At 41.2% G+C, this 21,211-nt stretch overlaps 1 protein-coding gene across 7 annotated transcripts in view; it reads right to left on the minus strand.

The window, feature by feature from the left end:
* Positions 1–1,765: 1,765 nt before the first annotated feature.
* Sptbn1 (spectrin beta, non-erythrocytic 1) overlaps positions 1,766–21,211 on the minus strand; it is a 197,047-nt gene continuing 177,601 nt past the window's right edge. For 5 of the 7 annotated variants that reach the window (XM_004867283.4, XM_087216384.1, XM_087216382.1 and 2 more), the window contains 10 exons: positions 16,761–17,005; positions 15,631–15,769; positions 14,613–14,697; positions 13,417–13,613; positions 12,009–12,121; positions 11,310–11,373; positions 6,389–6,627; positions 5,517–5,690; positions 3,870–3,912; positions 1,766–3,067 (listed from right to left, as the gene is read on the minus strand). In XM_004867283.4, coding sequence (XP_004867340.1) covers positions 2,849–3,067; positions 3,870–3,912; positions 5,517–5,690; positions 6,389–6,627; positions 11,310–11,373; positions 12,009–12,121; positions 13,417–13,613; positions 14,613–14,697; positions 15,631–15,769; positions 16,761–17,005 — 1,518 coding nt within the window. In that variant the 3' untranslated portion in view covers positions 1,766–2,848. Of the gene's footprint in view, positions 3,068–3,869; positions 3,913–5,516; positions 5,691–6,388; positions 6,628–7,592; positions 9,757–9,778; positions 9,959–11,309; positions 11,374–12,008; positions 12,122–13,416; positions 13,614–14,612; positions 14,698–15,630; positions 15,770–16,760; positions 17,006–21,211 lie in introns of those variants that run through there. The other 2 variants (XM_087216385.1, XM_087216386.1) reach the window with 2 other exon arrangements.

Consider the following 21,211-nt stretch of genomic DNA (forward strand, 5'->3'; position numbering starts at 1 on the left):
CTCATCTTCAGTCTGATAGTTTCACCTGTTCAAGATGCCATGCAGAAGAAACATCACCTCAGCACCAAGAAAACCACAGCCAGTTCAGAACACTGAAGCGCCGTCAATTGAAGACCCACACATGCCAACTTGAGGTGTTCCTGTGTCAAAAGATGGCCTTGACTCAATCAAGAGTGTCACTCCATACCCTGACAGCCTTTCTTAATGCTTTTCACTCTTCAGAATTATAAAGAGACCAATGTAGCGCTACATTTTATAGTAAAACAGGGTCCGGGGATTGAGCTCAGTGGTTCCGCTGTCTGCCTCACAAGCGCAAGGTCCGGAGTTCGATCCCTAGTACCAAAAAAATAGCCCACCAAAAATATTTTATAGTAAAGCAGCACATTATAACAATAGAAGTGCACAATCCTCAAAATATTAAATAGATTAAGACAAAATCCATTATTTACCCTCACATGACTGAAGATCATGACCTTGCACAGGTTTTATCTCCTGGCACTGGGTTTGTCTTGATAGGTGTCTCCCGATGCTGCGGTGTCTTTTTGCTGCCTATCTTCCACTTTCAGGCCTCTGTGGATCCTCTACAAGTGCAGCAAGAGAGGACCAGAAAGCCAGGTTCCATAGTCAAAGAACTGTGAACTGCTCACATTATGCACAAGGTGGTCCATGTTATTTTAATAGGATTCTAGGATTACTGCTGTACCTTTCCTGCCATCTGCATGGCTTTATCATAAGTAAGCTGTAATTAATTACAACTCTTTTCAAATTTTTTTTTTTTTGGTACCAGGGATTGAACTCGGGACCTTGCACTTGCGAGTTAGGCATCAGAGCCACTGAGCTAAATCCCCAGCCCTCAAGTTGTTTTTTTTTTTTAAATTAAATATTTTGGTTTGCTGGGTATGGAACTTGATTCCAACCATAAGGCCAAGGTCAAAAGTGTCGTGGTGAGATAAAAAGCCTTGACTGGTTGTGAGTAGAGGGGGAGAAGATGGGAAAGTGTTTCCTACAGCTAAGAGAAGTGCTGATGCCATTCAGTTATGGAGCTCAGGACTGACAGCACAGACTTTGTGGAGCATCTTACTGGATATCATAATACTAGCATACACTGCTGCATTTCATGGGAGAAAAGCAAAGCAAATAGTATGGAGTCAAAACACCCAGATAAAGCAGGACAAGTATATCACTTGCAAATAACCCAGGATTCTATGCTGGGGTTAGCAAACTACAGCTCACAAACCAATCTGACTTGTTGCCTATTTTTGTATGACTTACATAAAACTGACTTTACACTTTTAACATTTAAAAGACAAATCAAAAGAATATTGTGTGTCACGTGGAAATTATATGAAATTTAAATGTTTCTCTGATACAGTTTTATTGGAACACAGCCACACCTATTTATTGGCATATTGTTCCAAGAAGGGCTTTTGAACTCTATGAAAGAGTTGAACAAGAGAGACAGTACAGCCTACAAGGTCTAAAATATTTACTATTTCTGGCCCTTTATAGATTGTTTGCCAACCTTTGTCTCAGAGCTCAGGGTTAGGAAGCTCTCTGATAATTTTTTCATGGATGAAAGATTAAATACGGATATGTTACTACAAAACATTCACATTTATCATGTGTTTGCTGTAGTTTTCAAAGCTGGTGCTATAGACAAGGAATCAAGATTGCACGATGCTTTCCATTGGCCATTTCTGCCTTTGCAATTTCCCTACTTGGCATATGTATGTAGGAGAGGAAAAACAACAATCAGTCACCATGCTAGATTTAAAAGCATTTAATGACATAGCATATATTTAACAGATAGGGCAAAAGTTGAGAGGTACAGGTCGTACGATGGAGCACCAGGCCTGAGCGACCACTCCCTGTTCAGGCCCAGCCCTCTGGAGTTCATTCCTATCAATGCCATTTTGATTGTGCAGTAAGATGAAAATTTGTCATTACAATAGTAACAGTAACAGAGAAATGCACACTATGTATCAAATAGCAAGGTAATGAAGCAAATTATAACAGTGTGGCAACGCACGAGCAAGTAACCATTAGAGTAACATTACTTTGTCCAGTATATGCTTGAGTTCCACTTGTACACTTACCAATGATTTAAAGGGTTTATTATACATCTAGTTTTATTATACTTTGTACTAGAATTATCTCAAACATACAATATAATGTATTTCAGCAAAAAAAATTGAAATTACAGATTATTTAAAACAGTATCAGTTTTCTAATCCTTCTTGTATACCAACATTCTTAACTGTAGTTGTAGTTGATGCAGAAAAGCTGCATGTCGTGTGTTAGTAAGTGATGCCAGGTACAAATGGTTTGGTCTGTAGATATACCATAGAGCTGCACTATGGCTGCAGCAAGATCATAATACACGATCTGTTTAATAAAGGTTAGACCCACCATGGGCACTTTTAATAGTCAAGACTCAGGGTAATCACTGGAATAAAATGGAAAAGAATGGTGTCAGGAAATTGGTACGTTTCATCTCTGGTGAGCACAGGAAATACTGTATAAGCACCGCTGCCTTGTAAACCAACAGCACTAGAGGCGGGTTATTTCCAACACAGCCTCACAAAATTGAGGAACAGTTTAAATACTGAAATCTAATCTATATAATTTCATTTAAAAAATCTGGCATTCCCTCTGCACCTCAAACTTTTGTAACTTGGAGATAAAGTGTTTAGGTGTATCCCCCCCCAAAATGCTCTATAAATTAAAAAACAGAAAATCAACCACATTGGGGAACATTAGGCACAGAGAGTAATGTGTTGGTTCTGAACTTGCATGCTGGAATTTCACTGAAAAGGTAAGAGAAGGGCAGGAGGTGATGGAAACGAGTTCACTTCTTTTTGCCAAACAGGCTGAATCGCTTTTCTTTGTCTTTCTCCTTATCCTTCTCCCTCTTGCCGGGACTGGACTCGCTGGTGATGGTGACAACGCTGGTGGGTAGGGTCTGTGCCCGGCTGGATGCGGGTGTGCTCTGGGTGCTGGCAGACATGTCATGTTTGTCGGAGGAGATGGCAGAGGAGATGGCCTGGATCCACGTGTTCATTTCCTCCTGGACAAAGAAAGGAACATGGATGAGACTCAGCTAAGAGGTGTGGGCATGAGGTGTCCTGGCTGCACCTGGATGACCATCCCGTCCTCTATCAGTCAGCAGGTTTGGGAATGATCATCTACCTGAGGGCTCAGCAGGCACTTCTGGGCACTGTTGCTAAACACACCTCTGCTTTCCCTGCACAGAGGAGTGAACATAGCTCAGCCCCTTAGGAGAATTCAGTGTTACAGTACCCAGAGGTCATCACTCCAGTGTATGGTCCTCAAAGCAACAAGAGCTGGATGACTGGTCTCAGCTTGGGGGGTGATAGGCCTCACCCTGTACAGGTGCTTCTTTCTTTTTAAAAGACATCTCTCTTGACCAAAGAAGCCTTTTCAAATTTAAAGAGTTAGATATGCTGCTTTTTAAAAAAATCAATGGACCTTCTCTTTCCTCAACATAGAATACAACTATGAAATAACTGGTTAAAGGGAGCAGGATACAGCAGGAATCCACACACAGTTCTGGGGCCACCTAAATGTGCTTCACCTGCTGGCAGGGGTGAGCAAGGTTTTCCTACCCTAACTCCAGTGAACCCAGACTAGCTCTCCTCTCTCAGTGATGGAGAGCAGGATGTTGTTCACTGCCTTCTAGAGACATAAAGAGACCCAAACACCTCCCAGTGTTGGTGATTGTGGAGACCAGATGACAGACATTACCACTGATCTTTAATCACATGAATTACATTATGAATAAAGCCTATCATCCCATAAACATGTGTAGGCTTCTAAGTATTTAAGAGAAATGAAACTTGGCAACTTACATCATCTTTGGCTTGGAAGAGGTACTCATTGCCATCATTTAGCCTGCAATTTCAGGAAGAAAGTAAGTCACAATTTAACTTCAGAAAAAGAAACATTCTCCAAAATTCCCATATCCTATGTAGGATACAAGCAGGCCATAGGATTTTTTTGGGGGGGGGGGTACTGGGGATCGAACTCAGGACCTTGTGCTTGAGAGGCAGGCAGTGGAACCATTAAGCTAAATGCCTGGCCCAAAGGCCACAGGATTTATGTAAGAAATACAAACCACAGCTCTCTGTGTGTCACCAACTGTGCCTGGAGACCTGCAACAGCTCAGCACAGTCCCCTGGACCTCAAGAAGTCATGGTAATTAGTTGAGCCAGCCCAATAGACACAGGTGGCTTGGTGTTTCAACCAGAAAAGCCCCAAACATAACAGCATTTGGATTTGTTATGGCAAATATTACTTAGTATTTCTAATCATTAGTCTAAACTGAATTCACAGAAAGGTCTTTAAAAATGATGAATCCTTTTGAAATTTTGTTATTAAGTTTATATCCCCTGTATTTGGAAATCTAGACTCTGAGTAAACATACCAAAAAGGTTTCCTGGATTTTGCTTCTTATGCATGTCTCAATGAAAGAAACCACACTTGTGGGGCTATCGGTGTGACACAAGTGGTACCTGGGCTCAAAGAAGTTCAATCATTCACTGCAGTGCCGCTGAGAGGAAGGAGGGGATGATGGTAGAGCACAGGGGTCTGACCTTTTCCAATAGCCTTACTCTCCAAGGCAGCCTTAGGAAGTAGATAAAGGAAAGCAGCTAAGGGACCTAGCTGTCTGTTCTCTGTCTGATAAAACATTAAGCTTGCTAAGGATCAAAGAGCCTGCCCACACTGCTCACCAGCAAAGCATCATAACTGACACCATCTGATACTCTCCCTTTTGTAGTCCTTGGTCTAATCCAACTGGCACGAAACATGTAACTAAGACAAAGCTTCTCAGATCCCAAAGCAACAGAGCAAACCAATTCAAAACTAAGTAATTATCACTAGAATATTTACTTTTTACACTTTCAAAAGAGAAGTTTGTTTGCCCATTTCCAAATATGAGAACTTCTAAACATGGATGTCCTCTGTGGGGAGGTGTATGTGTCTGATAGGAAGGCGATGTCTGGAGCCATTCAGCTCCAGGGAAGAATCAGGGAGAACAGGGCTCCATGCCCTACCCCAGTGTTTCCTGTTTGTTTCCATTCACTTCCAAGATGACTCACTTGACCCATCTCCAGATAACTCACAAGCAAATAACAGGAACTCCTGGGTTTGGATAAGCTGAAAAGAGGAGGAAACTACTTTTCTATGTTTTCCTTCAACTGGGATCTGAATAGCCCACCTTAAATCCTAGGGAGCAGCAGGCTCTGAATTATAGAAGTGCAAGCTCCTTTTCTCTCCATGGTCAGCTATGGGGAAGCTGGTGAGGGGCTACACTCCCCAAAGAATCCAGCGATCCTCACTGACACACATGCCAAATTGGCTTTTCACTTAATGGAGGTTTAAAATAGCAGAAGAGAAGACCAACAAATCATAGTATTGAGTAAGAAAAATCAACCTGTAGAGTAAAAATAAATACACTAATACTTTGGGCAACCACAAAGCACATCATTTCTCACCTTAGCTTGAACACATGTTTCTTCTTTTTGTAATCTAGAGCCACTTCACAGACGGCTTCTTTCAAACTCACAGGAACCTCACTGTGGTAGGGGATTCCGGAAGCAGCGGTCTTTGCATCTTTATAGAAACCCATTTCTTGGTTATTTATGACACAATAAACATTGTGCCAAGACCTGAGAACAGTAGAGAAAGGAATGTCAAGACTCTTAAGACTCTGACACAAAAATGATCTTCAGAAAACACAGTCAGCCCTTATTAGAAGCCCTTCATAAATTCTGCTACCAGTGGTGCAAAATTCCTCCAGAGCCTATCAGGACACTGCATGTTATTACAGTGGCAGGCTTTTGCGGGCTGCATTTCTCTCTGTATTTGGGGACAGATTCTTTTATTAAATAAAGGCACTCTTAGATTTTTACCAGTGTTCAGGACTCTTTGATGGGTACAAGCTGGGCTCATTTGAAACATTCCTATTCTCAAGCCAAAGTTCCTCTACCTTATGCTATTCTTTGTATGTCTCATTCTTTATGTAGGCCTTTCCTCCATGATATGATAAACTGTCACATAGCAATGTAGGTGTACTACGAAATCATTTCACTTAAGACTCCTCAGCCTCAATCCAGCAAACACCTCCTTGAGATAAACTACTACGGCCTCTTCTTGCTGTTCCTACCCACACCTAACTCTTCCTTTTCTCAGTGAATAAACAAAACTCTGCTCCCAATTTCTAACATCAGTCCAAAGAGTGCTAAGCGCCATATGCTACTGAATGACTGAACCCACAGGAGCACATGCTCTCCAGACTCCAGCACAGCACCTTGCCTTTGGATGGGCTGACTTCCCATCATTCTTCTTCCACCCATGCTGCCATTACCTGCTTGAGGCTTTCTTATTGTGGGCCTCCCACTCATGCTTCCGGTTCAGGAAGCCTTCCATCTGGGCCAGAGGTGTCTCCTGGGTTCTGGCTGGCAAGGTAGCAGCACTCTGGGCTGGGAGGGCAGTCTTAGCTTTGCGGTCAGAGGTAGGGGAGGGGATGGGGCTGGACTCTTTTGAGCTTGTCCTCTGCTCCGCAGCACCGTTGACCATTTCGCTTGTGTCCACTGTTTCTACCATCTAGGGACAGCAGAGAGGCCATTCAGCCAACCCTGTGAGCCATAGCAGTGACCACATACCCTCTGACTCGCACAGTGGCTGTGTATAAATGCCTGGCACAGATCAAGGCAGTACAGTAAAACCATTGCACACCCCGCAAAGCCAGCTGGATACCAAGGACATTAGAAGGTGGGGATGGATTAATGTCCGCCCATTTGCAGGGAAATGAGAAAAGCGAAATGCCATTATGAGTTTTACTGCACTCTACTCCTCTGATCAATACACATTTTTTTCTAGTGTAGTTTAGATCATAGTCTCTTACAGTTACTTTAAAACAAAAAGACAACAGTAACAGTCACACATATTAAATATGGAGAGAGAGGACGTTATACAGCAGCCACCTTACAACCAAGGATGCCACCAGAAGGGGTGGAAGTTTAAGCAAAAGGGCATTCACAAACAGATAGATAGATAACTCTATCAGAATTATACAGCATTCCCCCAAATAAGACAAGGAAAGACATTCAGTTCCCGAAAATGCTGTCTTGTTCTCCCCCCCAACCCTCAACATATCATCATAAAAACATGCAGAAATTAGGACAACAATCATGCATTTCACATCTACCATCCCAGTTAGACTTTGGAACTTAGGAGCTAGAAGGAAATGAGGCAAGTCAACAAACATCAATTTAACCACATCTGCCGAAGTTGTATCGTGAGTGGGTTGTAGTTTGTGTTAAAGGAGCTGGTAAAGCCAATCACAGTCACTCAACACCACACAGCTATTTACCCCCAAACAAAGACAGAACCAGGGCCTTCCCCATCACGGGTTGGTTGATCACGGTGCCTTGCTGCACTGAGACGAGAAAGCCCAGAGAAAGCCAGGCTTCCAGTGGCTCTGACCCTTCAGGCTGGAGACGTCTTCGGGAGCGTTTCTTCCCAAGCTCAATTAAATTGTAACCCTCACGGCTTTTCGGCTTTGTAAATGTAGTAGGGTCTTGATTCGTTATCGATTTCAGCCTGTGTACCATCAACTGTGTACCATGAACTGTAGCAACCCCTGGCTGGTACACCCAGGGTGTGGGATTAGCGAGTTACTAAAGCTGGGTGTGGCTGATGCTTTAGTGGATTACAGACAACCTGCACCCTTCATACACGGACAAACAGAAAGGTGTCAATGGCACACTCATTAGCTACGTCCCCACCCCTGCTACCCAGACTCAAACTGACACCAAATTATCAGCAACTTTGATAGGATGAGCTACGTAGATGGGCCACCACTATTTGAATGCTCAGATCTGTCAACTCTTGGGAACTAGATCTCTCACTTAGGTCTTATCTAAATGGCTGGGCCAACGTTTCATTTTCAATAAAACTAGTTCTTGGGGAAAAGGACTGTAGAAAACTTGGGCAAGGATGAAGAATCACAAGTTTATGTAATGTCTATCACAACATGGGGTTTAGGGTTTGACTAGAGGCTCTGAGATTTAAAGGTGTTTTTGATCTTTTACTTTCATAGTACTGTGGAAAATATATTACCAGAACAGAAAGACATGGGATATGTGCACGGTTATCCTGGCTTTGTAAGTGACAGCCTGTAGACATATGCTTATGAACAACAGGCTATTTAAACTGTGTCCCCCTCTATTCTCACTCTTCTCTCCTTCCTTCCTGTCTCTCCTACCCCTAGTGGGGTTTTGCTATGTAGCACAGGATGAGCTCCTACTCCCTATCTTCCTGCCTTAGCTTCCTGAGTAGCTGGGATTACAGGCTTGTACCACTGCACCTAGCTTCTTTTTTCACTTCTAAGGGAAAATTGCAGGACGGGAAATAACCAAAAAACAAAACCCTAAGTCAAAAAGATGTGAGTGGATTTTAAAGTTGACAAATCTCTTCTATGTGAAACTTCTGGAAACCTAGGGAAGTGGAGGTATGAATTTGGTGTGGAAGGCCTGAGCCAGGTGTGAGTTCAGAGAGACATGAGGTTAGTATGTACAGAAACCAGGTTAAAAAAAAATTTAGTGCTGCAGGTTTGACTTGAAAACTGCTACTGACAGTCATGACCCGATAGATGTTTGTCTGAAAAAGGCTACAAAATTTATCATACTTGGTCAGACTTCAAGGTAGGTGAAGAAGGCCGGCCAAGTCTTCTGAGGGAAATTCTGCAGCAAAAATTTTTTCTTTAGAGTTAGAAGGAAAGAGAAACCCCAAACCAGTATGCAGAGGTAATTAATGTTTATGCAAATGAATCACTAACCAAGAAAACAAGGAAAATAAAAGGAACAAAATGAATTTTAATGGACCAGTGCTTTAAGCATGCCAACAGACAACACACCACTAGAGACAAACATCAAAAGCAAATCATAGTGCTATGATCAAACAGTGGGTACATGTGAATACACCCCCTCCCACCCTTATCCCATGTTGCTTCTTTTTAGCAATTAGTCCCAAGTGCTTTAGTGGCTGGGCACATCTGAGATACGTAAATCAAGAAGTGAACATGAATGCACCATGACAACTAGTAGCACAGAAAAAACCCGACTGGTTTCCAAAGTGCGTGAAGCAACACTATTTTCAAGTTCATTAACTTGAGTCTCTGCATTATCACTCAAAACAATAAAATGGCTTTTTCTTCTTCTTATACAGTCCAATTGTTAATTAAAAATCTGTTCTGGCAAGCTACAATTTAAAAATCTCGATAAAAATAGGCATGAGAGCAAATGCTAAAAGTATGGTAGCACTCCTTTCTCATGTGCTTATTTTTTTGTCTTCTCAATATAAAACGCATTAAAATTGGTTAAGAGTCCTGATGATATAAAATTTAAAAAACATACACATAAATATATATGTGTGTGTGTGTGTGTGTGTATATATATATGGAAACATCATATATATACATATAGATCAATGACACATGTGATATAATTTGGGGCCAGAAACACACATCAGGGCTCCCTAATGACCAAAGAAAAGCATTTTTTCCTCTAAAATGAATTTGGTTGTATTTTAAGGCAGAGACCCAATAATAGTGCACACTACCCCAGAACATAAGAAGCTTGGCATCTATCTATATACCCATCTACAGTCACAAGTAGATAGATATGTACATAGAGATAAGGAAAAACAAACAAGATGCTACATGATGTTATCCTGACAAAAGAAAAAAAAGACATGCATCATGAAATGAAAAGACAAATGAGACTTAACTCATGGAGAACACATATCAAAACGGGTTTCTGATTCCACTAAGACATCTAAATATGGCAAATGAACAACTGAATGTCTCACAAGGCTTTGATGTAATATGGATTTTGTTTTGATCAGTACCCGGAAATCACTTCTTTCATTATTCCTAAGGAAAAGGATTTCTGTTAAAACATTTCAATCCCCATTAATGGTCTGCTACATGTCATCCTACAAGACTCCTCATTAAAGAACTTCACAAAAAGTCTTGAAAAATTAATGAATCAAGAGATTCATCTGACATGTACAACAGAGTTTTGTCTACAGAGACATAAAAGTAACCTCTGCAGCCAGGAGGCATACAAGTGCTCCTAGGCAAGGTCCATCAAGTTCAAGTAATCAGGATGAACCAAAATGGCTTTTGCTCCATTTGTCTGAGAAATTAAAAGTTTGACACCCCAACGTCAATGACTGAATGGAGAGGCCTGGAAGTCTGACTCCCAGGCTTCCAAAGCATGCTGAGAACTGCTGTCTTCTGCCATGTCCTGAGTCCAGGTAGTGCTGCTTGTGACCAGAACAGAGGCAGCAGCAGCAGCAGTCAGCAGGCAACTTACTCCCACAAGGCAGCTGCAACATCTGCTGCAAGACCTCTCGTTCTCAGTTCAGGACTTGGCAGAACAAAGTAAGAAAGGAACTGGTTTGTAAAAAGTAATAAACGACCCATGGGTCTTAAAAAGTTTGCAATTCTGTATTTAAAATTAAAACAGCTTCAGGCCAGGGATTTAGCTCAGTGGTTCCACCGCCTGCCTCGCAGGAGCAAAGACCTGAGTTCAATCCCTGGTACCAAAAAAAAAAAAAAAAAAAAAAAAAAAAAAATTAAAACAGCTTCTAGAAGAGATTCAACCTTTTTCTGGGGTCATCTTCTATGAATGAATGCATGTTTCATGGAATGTTCAGCTGACTGTAGGGTTTAATCTCAGTATTGAATGTCTCCTTCCTTCTATCCCAGTCTTCCTAGTTACTAGTAAACTACTGCAGGTTAATAATATCTGAAAATAACACAGTACCTATAGCATGATACTGCGCCCTGTTAGTATAACTGGATGTGCCATACCTGTTAAGATTCTAGTTTTCTTCTTCATTATGCTGTAATCTCATTTAATTTCAATTACTCAAGTAAGAGTTTTGTTGTAAAATCTTAATAAAGTAAAAAGCTCACAATAAATAAACAAAAAATATGTAAGTATGCTGCTTTAAGGCAATGCGCATCCATCAGTTAAGAGACTCAAAAAACATGAATTAAATGCAAACAAATATGAAACCAAGGAAGGGTATGAATTACGTAAAGTTTGTAACATTTTGGGAGAAGTGGAAGCCAGAGTCAAAACCAACAGGATTTGAAAAGAGTGGCTCTTGACAAATGGTAGTGAACTTCACAGTCCAGACCATGGCTGGTCACTGGCTGTCCGTCTGCTATTAAAGTTTTTGTAGTTTTGGTAGGTTTGAGAGCGGTAACTAACCCGTGGAGATCCTTGCTCAGCTGGCAAACCGTTCTGGGAAACTTGCTCTCCTTTTGAAGTATCCCTGTTAGGTGAGGGGAAAAATAAAAAGGACAGAAAAGGGATGGGGAAGGAAGGGAAGAGAAGAGAAAAACATAAGCAATCTTTGTTCACGTGATGTAATTTTTTTAAAAGCTTGGAACTTCCAAGTGCTTCTAAGACTCCAGATAGGCTATAGGAATGCCCCATCCCCTGCCCCCCTAACCAAACAAAGGTGGTATTAAGAGGTTTTCATGGAGTTCCTAACCTTTGCAACCAAAGAACAATTCCTACCCTTTATGTGAAGTCATTCAGAACTTTCAGAGCATCACCACACAATCACTGGCTTGAAATCTGGGTGGTTCACTTCATCCACTAAATGACATGGAAATTGTGAGCATGTGTGTATGTACATATGTGTGCTGTCTGTGTGCACAGGTGTTCACGCAGTAGGAAGGGCAATGTGTACATTTCACTTCTGCCACCTACACAGAGCTATGCCTGGACAAGTCAGTGTCCTCAGATGTTACTCGTGGGTGACTATATGGTCTCTTGGCAGTGCCATGAAATAACAGGAAGGCATGTGGCTAGGCCTCGTGAGGCAAGGCTTTGAAAAGATGCTCCATAAAGCTCACCTGCCATCAAGCTGATATCCAGCCTCTTACACGGCCCATGACTCACCACTGCTGCTGGGACTCTGTTTCCTCGGAAATCTTCGTGCTCAGCTCGGGAGAAGGCGGCCGCCTCTTCCTCTCCTCTTCCTCTTGCTGTCTGCGCACTTCCAGTAACTCCAACTGAAGGAGAACATGGTGATGTTCAGCAGAGGCTCAGACCCTGCTGCTTTTAAAGGAAGCAGTCAGGGAACAAAGAAGGCCTTCTTGGTTTAGTTTTGTCTAGTTTTCTATACTGGCATACACTGGACAACCTAAAGAAAGCTCTAACATCCTGAGCAAAAGGGCAATCAGTTCACAGGAAGCACAGCTAAAACCTAAAACTGCAGGCAACAGAAGGCTGCACCATGAAGTGGCAAAATGCCTGTGAGTTATTTGTGTGCCCTCTGAGAGCATGAGTTTAACTTCTAAATTAACTATGCAAATCTCAACTTTGCTGAGGAGGAAAAGATCTGGGCCTAGGGGAGGAGGGAGCCTAAGCCAGATTTTCCATAAAAGCTCAGATAAAATTTTAATCCCATTACCTAAAAATGATCAAGAAGTGTTAAATGCACATACCAATTTCCCAAAATGAACCTCATCATTCTGTATTACTGACACGGTCTAATAAAAAAAGGAAAAGCAAACAAAGCAAAATCCCAAAATTCAGAAACACAAAGGTAGAACTAGAAATTTTTTTTTTTTGGTACTGGGGATCGAACTCGGGACCTTGTGCCTTTGAGGCAGGCAGCAGAACCACTGAGCTAAATCCCCGGACCCCAGAACTAGAAATTTTTGAAGAAGCCACTATGTGGTATGATTCTGTGTTCAGCTCACACCCCTAAAACATAAAAAGCCACTAAATAGTCTACGTGAAATATAAAGTAAGCCATTTCATGAGCAAAATGCACACACTGAAGGTATTCTATTTTAACACAAAAGTATAAAGATATGTGCTAAATTCCCAGAACTGTGGAAACTGGAAACAAAAACATCATTTTCATACACTGCAGATAATCCATTTTCTACCAGGAATGCAAGTGCCTTGGGAAAAGAAACATCACTGCACAGGCCCAATTCTAAAGCCTTTATGCTAGTAGAAAATACAATCAGGAATAGGGATGGTTTACAATAGCCCAGGATTAAAACACTACTTGATGGGAATTCTAAACCTGAAATTCTGAAAGAAATTAAAGGCCATATCCCCTGTAGATCTAAGATTCTATGGGATATAGGAGGGAAAGCAAATGAAAAGAGAAAAACCTCACCAGTAAGTTCCCAGTCAGGAGGCCACTAAAAGTGATTCTAAATCTGGGTGTCTAGGAGATGACTGAGAAGGTATAGCCCTGGACCCCTCCATACATCCTGTTCTAAGAGTCAAAGACTTCAAGAAGATCCTCACAAACTGGCCAAGCACCCCAGCATCAGTGGCTACTTACTGTTGTCAGCCTTTCCAGGGCGGAGAACCTCTCATCCCAGGTTGCTGCTGACTTTTCAAATGCCTCATGGCGCTTGATGAGCTTCTCCACCTCATCCACACTTTGGCCAATTTCCCGGCTGGATAGGTACGGCTCCTGTCCGAGCAGCCAGGCCTCAGCCACGCTGGCATCCCTTGAGAACTGATGGACTTCCAAAACTGCACAGGGCACAAGAACGAGTGAGTGCTGGCCGCAGGGCCACCTGATACTGCTGCTCTCTGCTGGCAGATACATGCACAAGAAGTTTATAGTCTACTTTTGGTCTCAGCGCTGTCCAATGTAAATGCAACATGAGCCACACACGCAACTTTAACTCTTCCAGCAGCCATGTTAGGAAGAGTAAAAACAAGTGAGATTAATTTTAATAGGATGTTTAACTCACTATTGGAACCCAAAACAGAATGTTAAAAGTATGGTTAATAATGCCAGAACTGGGCTACTTTTGGTGTTCATCCCAATTATGAGCTGCTACTCCTAATATTATACATTATAAACCCTGTGGTGAATCACGCATTACTTTTAAAATGAGGATAAATAAGAGTTTACCAAAAAAAAAAGTTTACCTCACAGGGTCACAAGGAGTAAATACAGGAATATATTTAAAAATCCTTAGAACAATGCCTAATTCACTATAATACCTTAGCAGACTTAACTTTTACTTTGTTATCAACCTTCCGTTAAGAGCACCAAATATAAAACTGAAGTCAACTTTCAACCTTCTTGATCATGAAACAAAAGTTCTTCTTGAAAATAACGGGCTGGGCCGGGGATTTAGCTCAGTTGCCTGCCTGGCAAGCACAAGGACCTGAGTTTGATCCCCAGTACAAAAAAAAAAAAAAGAGAGAAAGAAAGAAAGAAAATAACAGGTTTCTCTTTGTTCTCTCCCAGAGGGATGCTAAAAAGTCATCTGCATGTTTGCCTAAAGAAGACCCAAATCCTACTCACAGCCCTGAGAACAATCATGGATGAAAAATAATGATAATATGCCACATGGAACTTCTGTAAAAATACATTTGGCATGAAATAGGTCACTAAGAAAGAAGTATCCACAGTTTGAAAAGCCATTAAGTAGTAAGATCAGTGAGACAGGAAAATAAACCTTCATGCTTTCTGTGGACACCTAAACAAGCAGAAAGATAAATGAAATATGTCCTTACTCAGTCTTAACCATTCCCATCGGTCTTCCCACTTGTCAATCATTTCTTTTCTCTTTTCCGTCAACTGCAGTAACTTTTCCTTGATCTGCATGAAAAAAAAAAAGGATTCCAGGGACATCTTAATAGAATGTACCACATCCTCTGTTTTCTTTCTGATGGGACACTTCATATAAGAAAAATTTATTTTTTGCAGAGACTACCACTAAGCTAGGAAGTATCTGTCCAATCTGTCCTGGGAGAGGAGAGAAGGCCGCTTTGTTGTGAGGAAACCAAGGATGCACTAGACTCGGGCTTCTTGCAGCAAATACATTCACAAGAGAGGGATAGGAAGAGGGGCAAAGCCTTGGCCCTGCTGAGAAGACATCCATTTCCATGAAGGGACGTACATAGTGAACTTATTATTTACATCCTAACCAGAATATGCAACCATTCACCTGAGAACAAGGTGATCCAGGGCATAAGCAACAGAGGAGAGGGTAAACCAGATGAGGACAAGAGGAAGAGGTGGTGACAGAGGCCATTTTTTTTGTTTGTTTTGTTTTTGGACCTGGGGATGGAACTTGGGACCTTGCACTTGTGAAGCAGGTGGTGGCATCATTGAGCTAAATCCCCAGCCCGACAGAGGCCATTTTTCAACCTGGGCTTCTCAAATTTGTCTCTTGTGCCATGGAGTTACACAAGTAACTGTCTTAGTCTAGGTAGGCAGGAAAGAGGCAAGGAGATTTGAAATGTATGTAGGTATGTGTATGGGATACACCTAGAGATGCTGTACAATACATGTGAGGACATATCTAAATCATATACAATACTGTGCCATTTTATATAAGGGATTTAAGCCTCCTTGGATTTTGGTTCTGATGGGGGTCTGAAATATCCCCTACGGATAATGAAGGACAATTTTACATATTTTTCTGTGTGTGAATGTGCATGTGCAGAAGAAAACACACAGAACAAAGTCATTTTACACCTTAGTATCAGGGCATCTGTCCCAAGGCCCCAAAGCAAAGAAGCATCCTACCTCCTCAGATGCATAGTGTTTTCTTGCCAGCAGGGACTTCCCAAGTTCAATACAGGTTGTGAAACTGTCATTTCGAGCATCAATTTCAGCTTTGATACCTTGATGATTATTCATTAATAGTTCTACAGATGATACATCCCTAAAATTAAACCAAAACATCTTTAGGAAATCAAGCTTTTCAAATAAATGTGTAGGGTTAAAAACACGTAACTGATTTAAAGGAAACTGTCTGGTGGCCGACTTATCCTTTCAGGGCTGATTTCTATTCAAAGGTCAGTTTGGGCCCCTGGGGCTGAAGCACAATGACAGCATAACTTAAGACCAGCTCTAAACCAGATATTCTTGAAAAAGGTTCCTTTTACTTTGCATGTGTGCTCAAGTAATTTAAAATGGTTGCTAGGTGTGTGGAAGAAAATTGCTGGATTTCTGTTCAAACTTTTACCTTCAAATGTAATTGAGAAAGGCTCACTTCAAGATAGCACAGAGGCAGCAAAAGTTACTCCAAGTCATTAGCTTCTATAGGCTCAGAACATGTATCCCCAAAGAGCAGGAGTGTCTTTGTACTCAGACATGAAGAGACACACTGAAAGGGAACCAGCTCAAGAAACACACACTAGTTTTTCTGGGAGCTGCTCATGGGTCAAAACCTACTGACCCTGGCCCAGGGAATACAGCTGCTTTTTAAATATAATGATAAAAAATATTTCTTCTATTGTAGAAGAGTTAAATTCTCAATTATGGCACGGTCAGGAGCTGGCTGGAGTGAAATGGAGGTTATATATGTATCTGGTTGTTCATCTGTTAACTTCTCCTTACTACTTTGTGTGAAACAAAGCCAAATGGAATACAGAGAATAAATATTAAATAATCTCTCCCACCATTAAAACATATGTTGAGGGTAAATGATACCTTTGCTACTGTGTATAAAAAGGAAGAGGGGCTTGTAATCCAATTAAGACAAAGAGAAAAACAGCTCAGAAAACCCATCTTATTCCAAAGATGAGGTGACTGCTCCTAAAGTACATGGCTGTGTAAAGCACAGGGTCCACAGACATGGGCTGTGTAGGAGACAACTTAAGCAGTGGAGGCTGCCCCCAGTCAAACTGAACCCCAGAGCCTAGAAGTGCTACCTTGGCTTCTCCTGGGCTTCAATCTGTCGGATGACATCCTCCATCCAGAGCATGAGGTCACGAACCATGCTGAAGAAGCGGAACTTGTCTCCTGTGTCCACCAGCCGTACCCTGCGGCCTTCACAGGCATCCAGCAGGGACTTCCAGGCTTCCAGGACCTCGTTCTCGCGCTTCTGGATGTCATCAGCTTTGTCTCCCGCATAAGCTGCCTGGAGGCGGGCTGCATCCTCCTGAAGCTGCCTCACCTGTGAAGCCACGGGGAGTATGAGCCAAGCCCCACCACTTCTGTCATCATCCTGGTTCCTTCACCATCCCACTTATAAACTAAAGGGAACACTAGCTCAAAACAGGTTCTGTGCTCCTGGGGAGTGTTCAATTGCACTAGAGATCCAAGCCACAGAAACTCAAGCTTTCTGTAAACCCACTGAACTACATTATTAAGTTCTGTGCACATAATAAATGGAATTTTATAGGAACACACGAGCAGAAGAGCTGAGGAAAGGTCACCTAGAGCTAGGCCTTGAGATACAAGATAGTACGAATGGCCGGGGTTGGTGGCACACTCCTGTAATCCTAGCCCTAGAGAGGCTGAGGTAGGAGGATCATAGAGTTCCAGGCCAGCCTGGGCTATATAGTGAGTTCAAGGTCAGTCTGAACTGCACAGCAAGACCCTGTCTCAAAAAAACAAACAACAACAACAAAAACAAAAAGAGAGAGAGATGGTATGAATGGACGCATCCAGATACTAGTCCAAAAAACCCTAAGTATCTTAACTGCTCATTTCATGTATAATTATTTTTAAATCACGAATGAGAAACCATCATGAAGAACACATTTTGAAAATGCCTTTCCAAAGAAACAGACCCGAGGACCAGTGGAACAGATTAGAAGATGCAGAGACAACTCTAGACACACTCAGCCACCTCATCTTTGACAAAGAAGCCAAACATCCTCACTGGAGAAAAGATAGCATCTTTAATAAATGGTGTTGGAAAAATTGGGTTTCAGCTTGCTAAAGATTAAAACTAGACCTATATCTCTCACCATGCACTAAACTAAAATCGAAATGGATCAAAGATCTAAATATTAAAACAGAAACACTAAACCTGATAGAAGACAGATTAGGTAGAACTCTTGAAAACAGTGGTGTAGTTTATTTAGACTTTATTAACAAAACTTCAGTCGTATGTGAACTAGCACAAAAAAATCAATAACTGGGACCTCATCTTATTAAAAAGCTTCTGTACAGCAAGAGAAATCACCAACAGAGTGAAGAATCAACCAACAATGTAGGAAAATTTTCTTAACAGCTGTTCCTCAGCAAAGGTCTATTATCTAGAATGTATAAAGGACTTAAAAATATCAGACCTCCCAAATCTAAAGATCCAATCCAAAAATGGGCATCTGAAATAACAGACATTTCTCAAATAAGTAAAAGCAGCAAATAATATGAAAAAAATGTTCAACATCACTGGTCATTCGAGAGATGAAAATGAGAACAATGCGGAGATTCCACCTCACCCCAGAAAGAATGGCGGCTATCAAGAAATCAACCAATGACAAATGCTGGCGGGGCTGTGGGGAAAGAGGAACCCTGCTCCACTGCTAGTGGAAATGTAGACCGGTGCAGCCACTGTGGAAATCAGTATGGAGATTCCTCAAAAAAATAGGATTAGAGGTTCCATTTGACCTAGCTATTCCCCTACTGGGTATCTTCCCAAAAGATTTAAAAGCATCATACCACAGTGATATATGTGCACCCATGTTTATAGCGGCACAGTTTGTAATAGCTCAATCTTGGAAACAGCCCAAATGCCCACCAACTGGTGACTGGATAAAGAAGATGTGGTTTTTTATAAAATGGAGTACTACTCAGCCATAAAGAATGATAAACTACAGACATTTATAGCTAAATGGATGCACATCGAGGCCATATTCCTAAGTGAAATAGATAAGACACATATGTGTAAATGAGAACCAAACGTACAACAGATAATGTAGAATAAGAAGCAGAAGTCCAAAGGGGAAGGGGAAGGTAGGGGTAGGGGAAAGGAAAGAAGGGAAAGAAAAAAGTATGAGAAAAGAAGGAAAAAATGGGGCCAGGGATTTAGCTCAGTGGTCTCACCACCTGCTGTGCAAGTGCAAGGACCCGAGTTTGATCCCCAGTACCAAAAAAAAAAAAGGAAAAAATGGAAACAAAGTTTTTTGTAAACAGGGAGGGGTGGGAGGAAGGGAAGGGGAATGGGGAAAAAAGAAGAACCAAGAAACATCATGTACAGGTACAAATTCCCAAAGAGGAACGTGATCGTAATGTATACCTAAAATGTACCAATAAACTTAAAAAGAAAAAGAAAAGAAAGAAAATGCCGTTATATTGCTATGTGATACTGACAGTATATTTTTTGTCAGAGCTCTCTCAACTGGACAGTTACATTTAACACATATACAAATGCAGCATCCAATGTGGTTGAAAGAATTCACTGATGTAAAGAAGGTAAAATCTGAACTAGCCAAATTTCCACAAAAACTCTGCATAATCAAAAACTAATGGCGAGAACTGTTATTTGGCAAATGCAGCCAAGAATATACTTCTGCTTATATTTACATATTTTTGGTGAGTTAGCTTTTCAGCTATGACAGTCACCAAAAGAAAAGACTAATTACCAAGAAACCAACACAAAAAATTGGCATGAAGAGAAAAGAATGAGAGTAGGAAATGTAAATGGGCCTTAAACATGAAAAGATGCTACAAACTGATACTGTAATTTGTCATCTTCTTTTGGTCAACATTCAAGTTTGGTGACAGATTTGTCAGTGAGCTCATTCATTGTTGACAGAAGTATAGCAAGTTTTAGCTTCTATGGGCAGTATCCACCAAAATTATACACAGAAGTACCTTCTGATTTTATGATCCTATTTTTGGGAATTTCTCCTCCATATATCTTTGCATATTTTGCATACTACAGCACTGGTTACATAAGCAAAGGATTAAAAATAAGGGAAATGCTCATCAATGAGAGACTGGTTAAATTAATGATGTTACATCCAATAAGAGACTTCTATGCAGTCATGAAAAAAATAAGCAAGTGTTGTAGGTACTCATATCAAGTTCTCTGTGATGATAGCTAACTGGGAAAAGCAACATGCAGATGATGTACATAAAATTCTTTTTCTGTAAAAAGGGGAAAAATATAAAAACCTTTGGTCAGAGGTGGTGTATGCTTTTATAACAGAAACCAATAACTGTCGCTATTTTTTATTTAAATTTCCTTCTCATTAACATTAGTGCCATATATCTAGACAAATTTTAATCAAAGAGATACACATGGGGAATGTATACGTAATCATTATTTACTAATGAGACAGTGTGATCAAAGTCCACAAAGAACAGTTTTGGACAGTAAGAGCCTTTAGATGTCTGTGACGGGTATATTTGGAGAAATGCTACCTGGGGGGAGTGAGGAGGGTACACCTGAGATAAAAGGGGTGGGAATTGGCAACGCTGGGCTCAGGGAAAAGAATTACTGACCCTCAACTGCACAAAAGGACATTTCTGTGAAAGATGCAAAAATAGTCAATGAAATTTGGTTCCCATGGTGATATAATCATTATATACTAAAGGCCTCTGGGAAATATTCCTTAATGTTTGACTTATGGCTCATGTATAACTCAAATTACCATGAGTAAGTTCCTGGGAAATTATTTAGAAAGCTAATTTCCTATACAACTAAGCACAACTTTCCAAACATCTTTTCCTATGCCTCTGGTTGTTTTCAGTGGGATCTCACAACAAAAAGGTGAAAGAGGATCGCACAACTAAAAATTCCCACAAATACTAATCATTCGTTTGCATAGTCATCAAGACCATCACTGGATACAAATACTATTGTGTCACTTCATGTTCCCAGGCATGGGGGATAGAAGCAGGTCAAGAGGGCACAAGGGAGAGAGCCAAGCAGGAGACACCTCCTACCCTGTGAGCCTGTGCTGGTATTAGCCCTGTTGTGCTCCTGGTATGACAATGAACCTGGTCTGAGTCAACATTTGCAGATAGGCCTCGCATCCTATCATAGTTAGAAGTTCCCCAGGGAGCAGATATGGTGAGGTCAGTAGAGACTGTGAAGACTTGAGGTAGTCGTTTCCTGTCCTGGATGTTATTGGACCCTTGTTGGGCTCCCTTTTCTCTGAGTCTCTCTCATGAGGAGCAGGGAATTTAAAAAAAAAGAGCCAACCATGGTGGTGGACATCTGTAATCCCAGCTACTTAGGTGGCTAAGGAAGTAGGATCTCAAGTTTGAGGGCAGGCTGGACAACTCAGCAAAAACTTATCTCAAAATGAAAATGAAAACAGCTAGAGGTGTATGTAGCTCAATGGTAGAATACATCTGAGTTCCAGCCCCAGTACTGAAAAAAGAAAAAAGAAAGGAAAAAGATAGAAAGAAAGAAAGAAAG

The sequence above is a fragment of the Heterocephalus glaber genome, unplaced genomic scaffold (assembly GCF_053883595.1).
Source record: "Heterocephalus glaber isolate CG9 unplaced genomic scaffold, H.glaber_assembly_v1.0 deba00001457, whole genome shotgun sequence".
Classification (NCBI taxonomy): Eukaryota; Metazoa; Chordata; class Mammalia; order Rodentia; family Bathyergidae; genus Heterocephalus; species Heterocephalus glaber.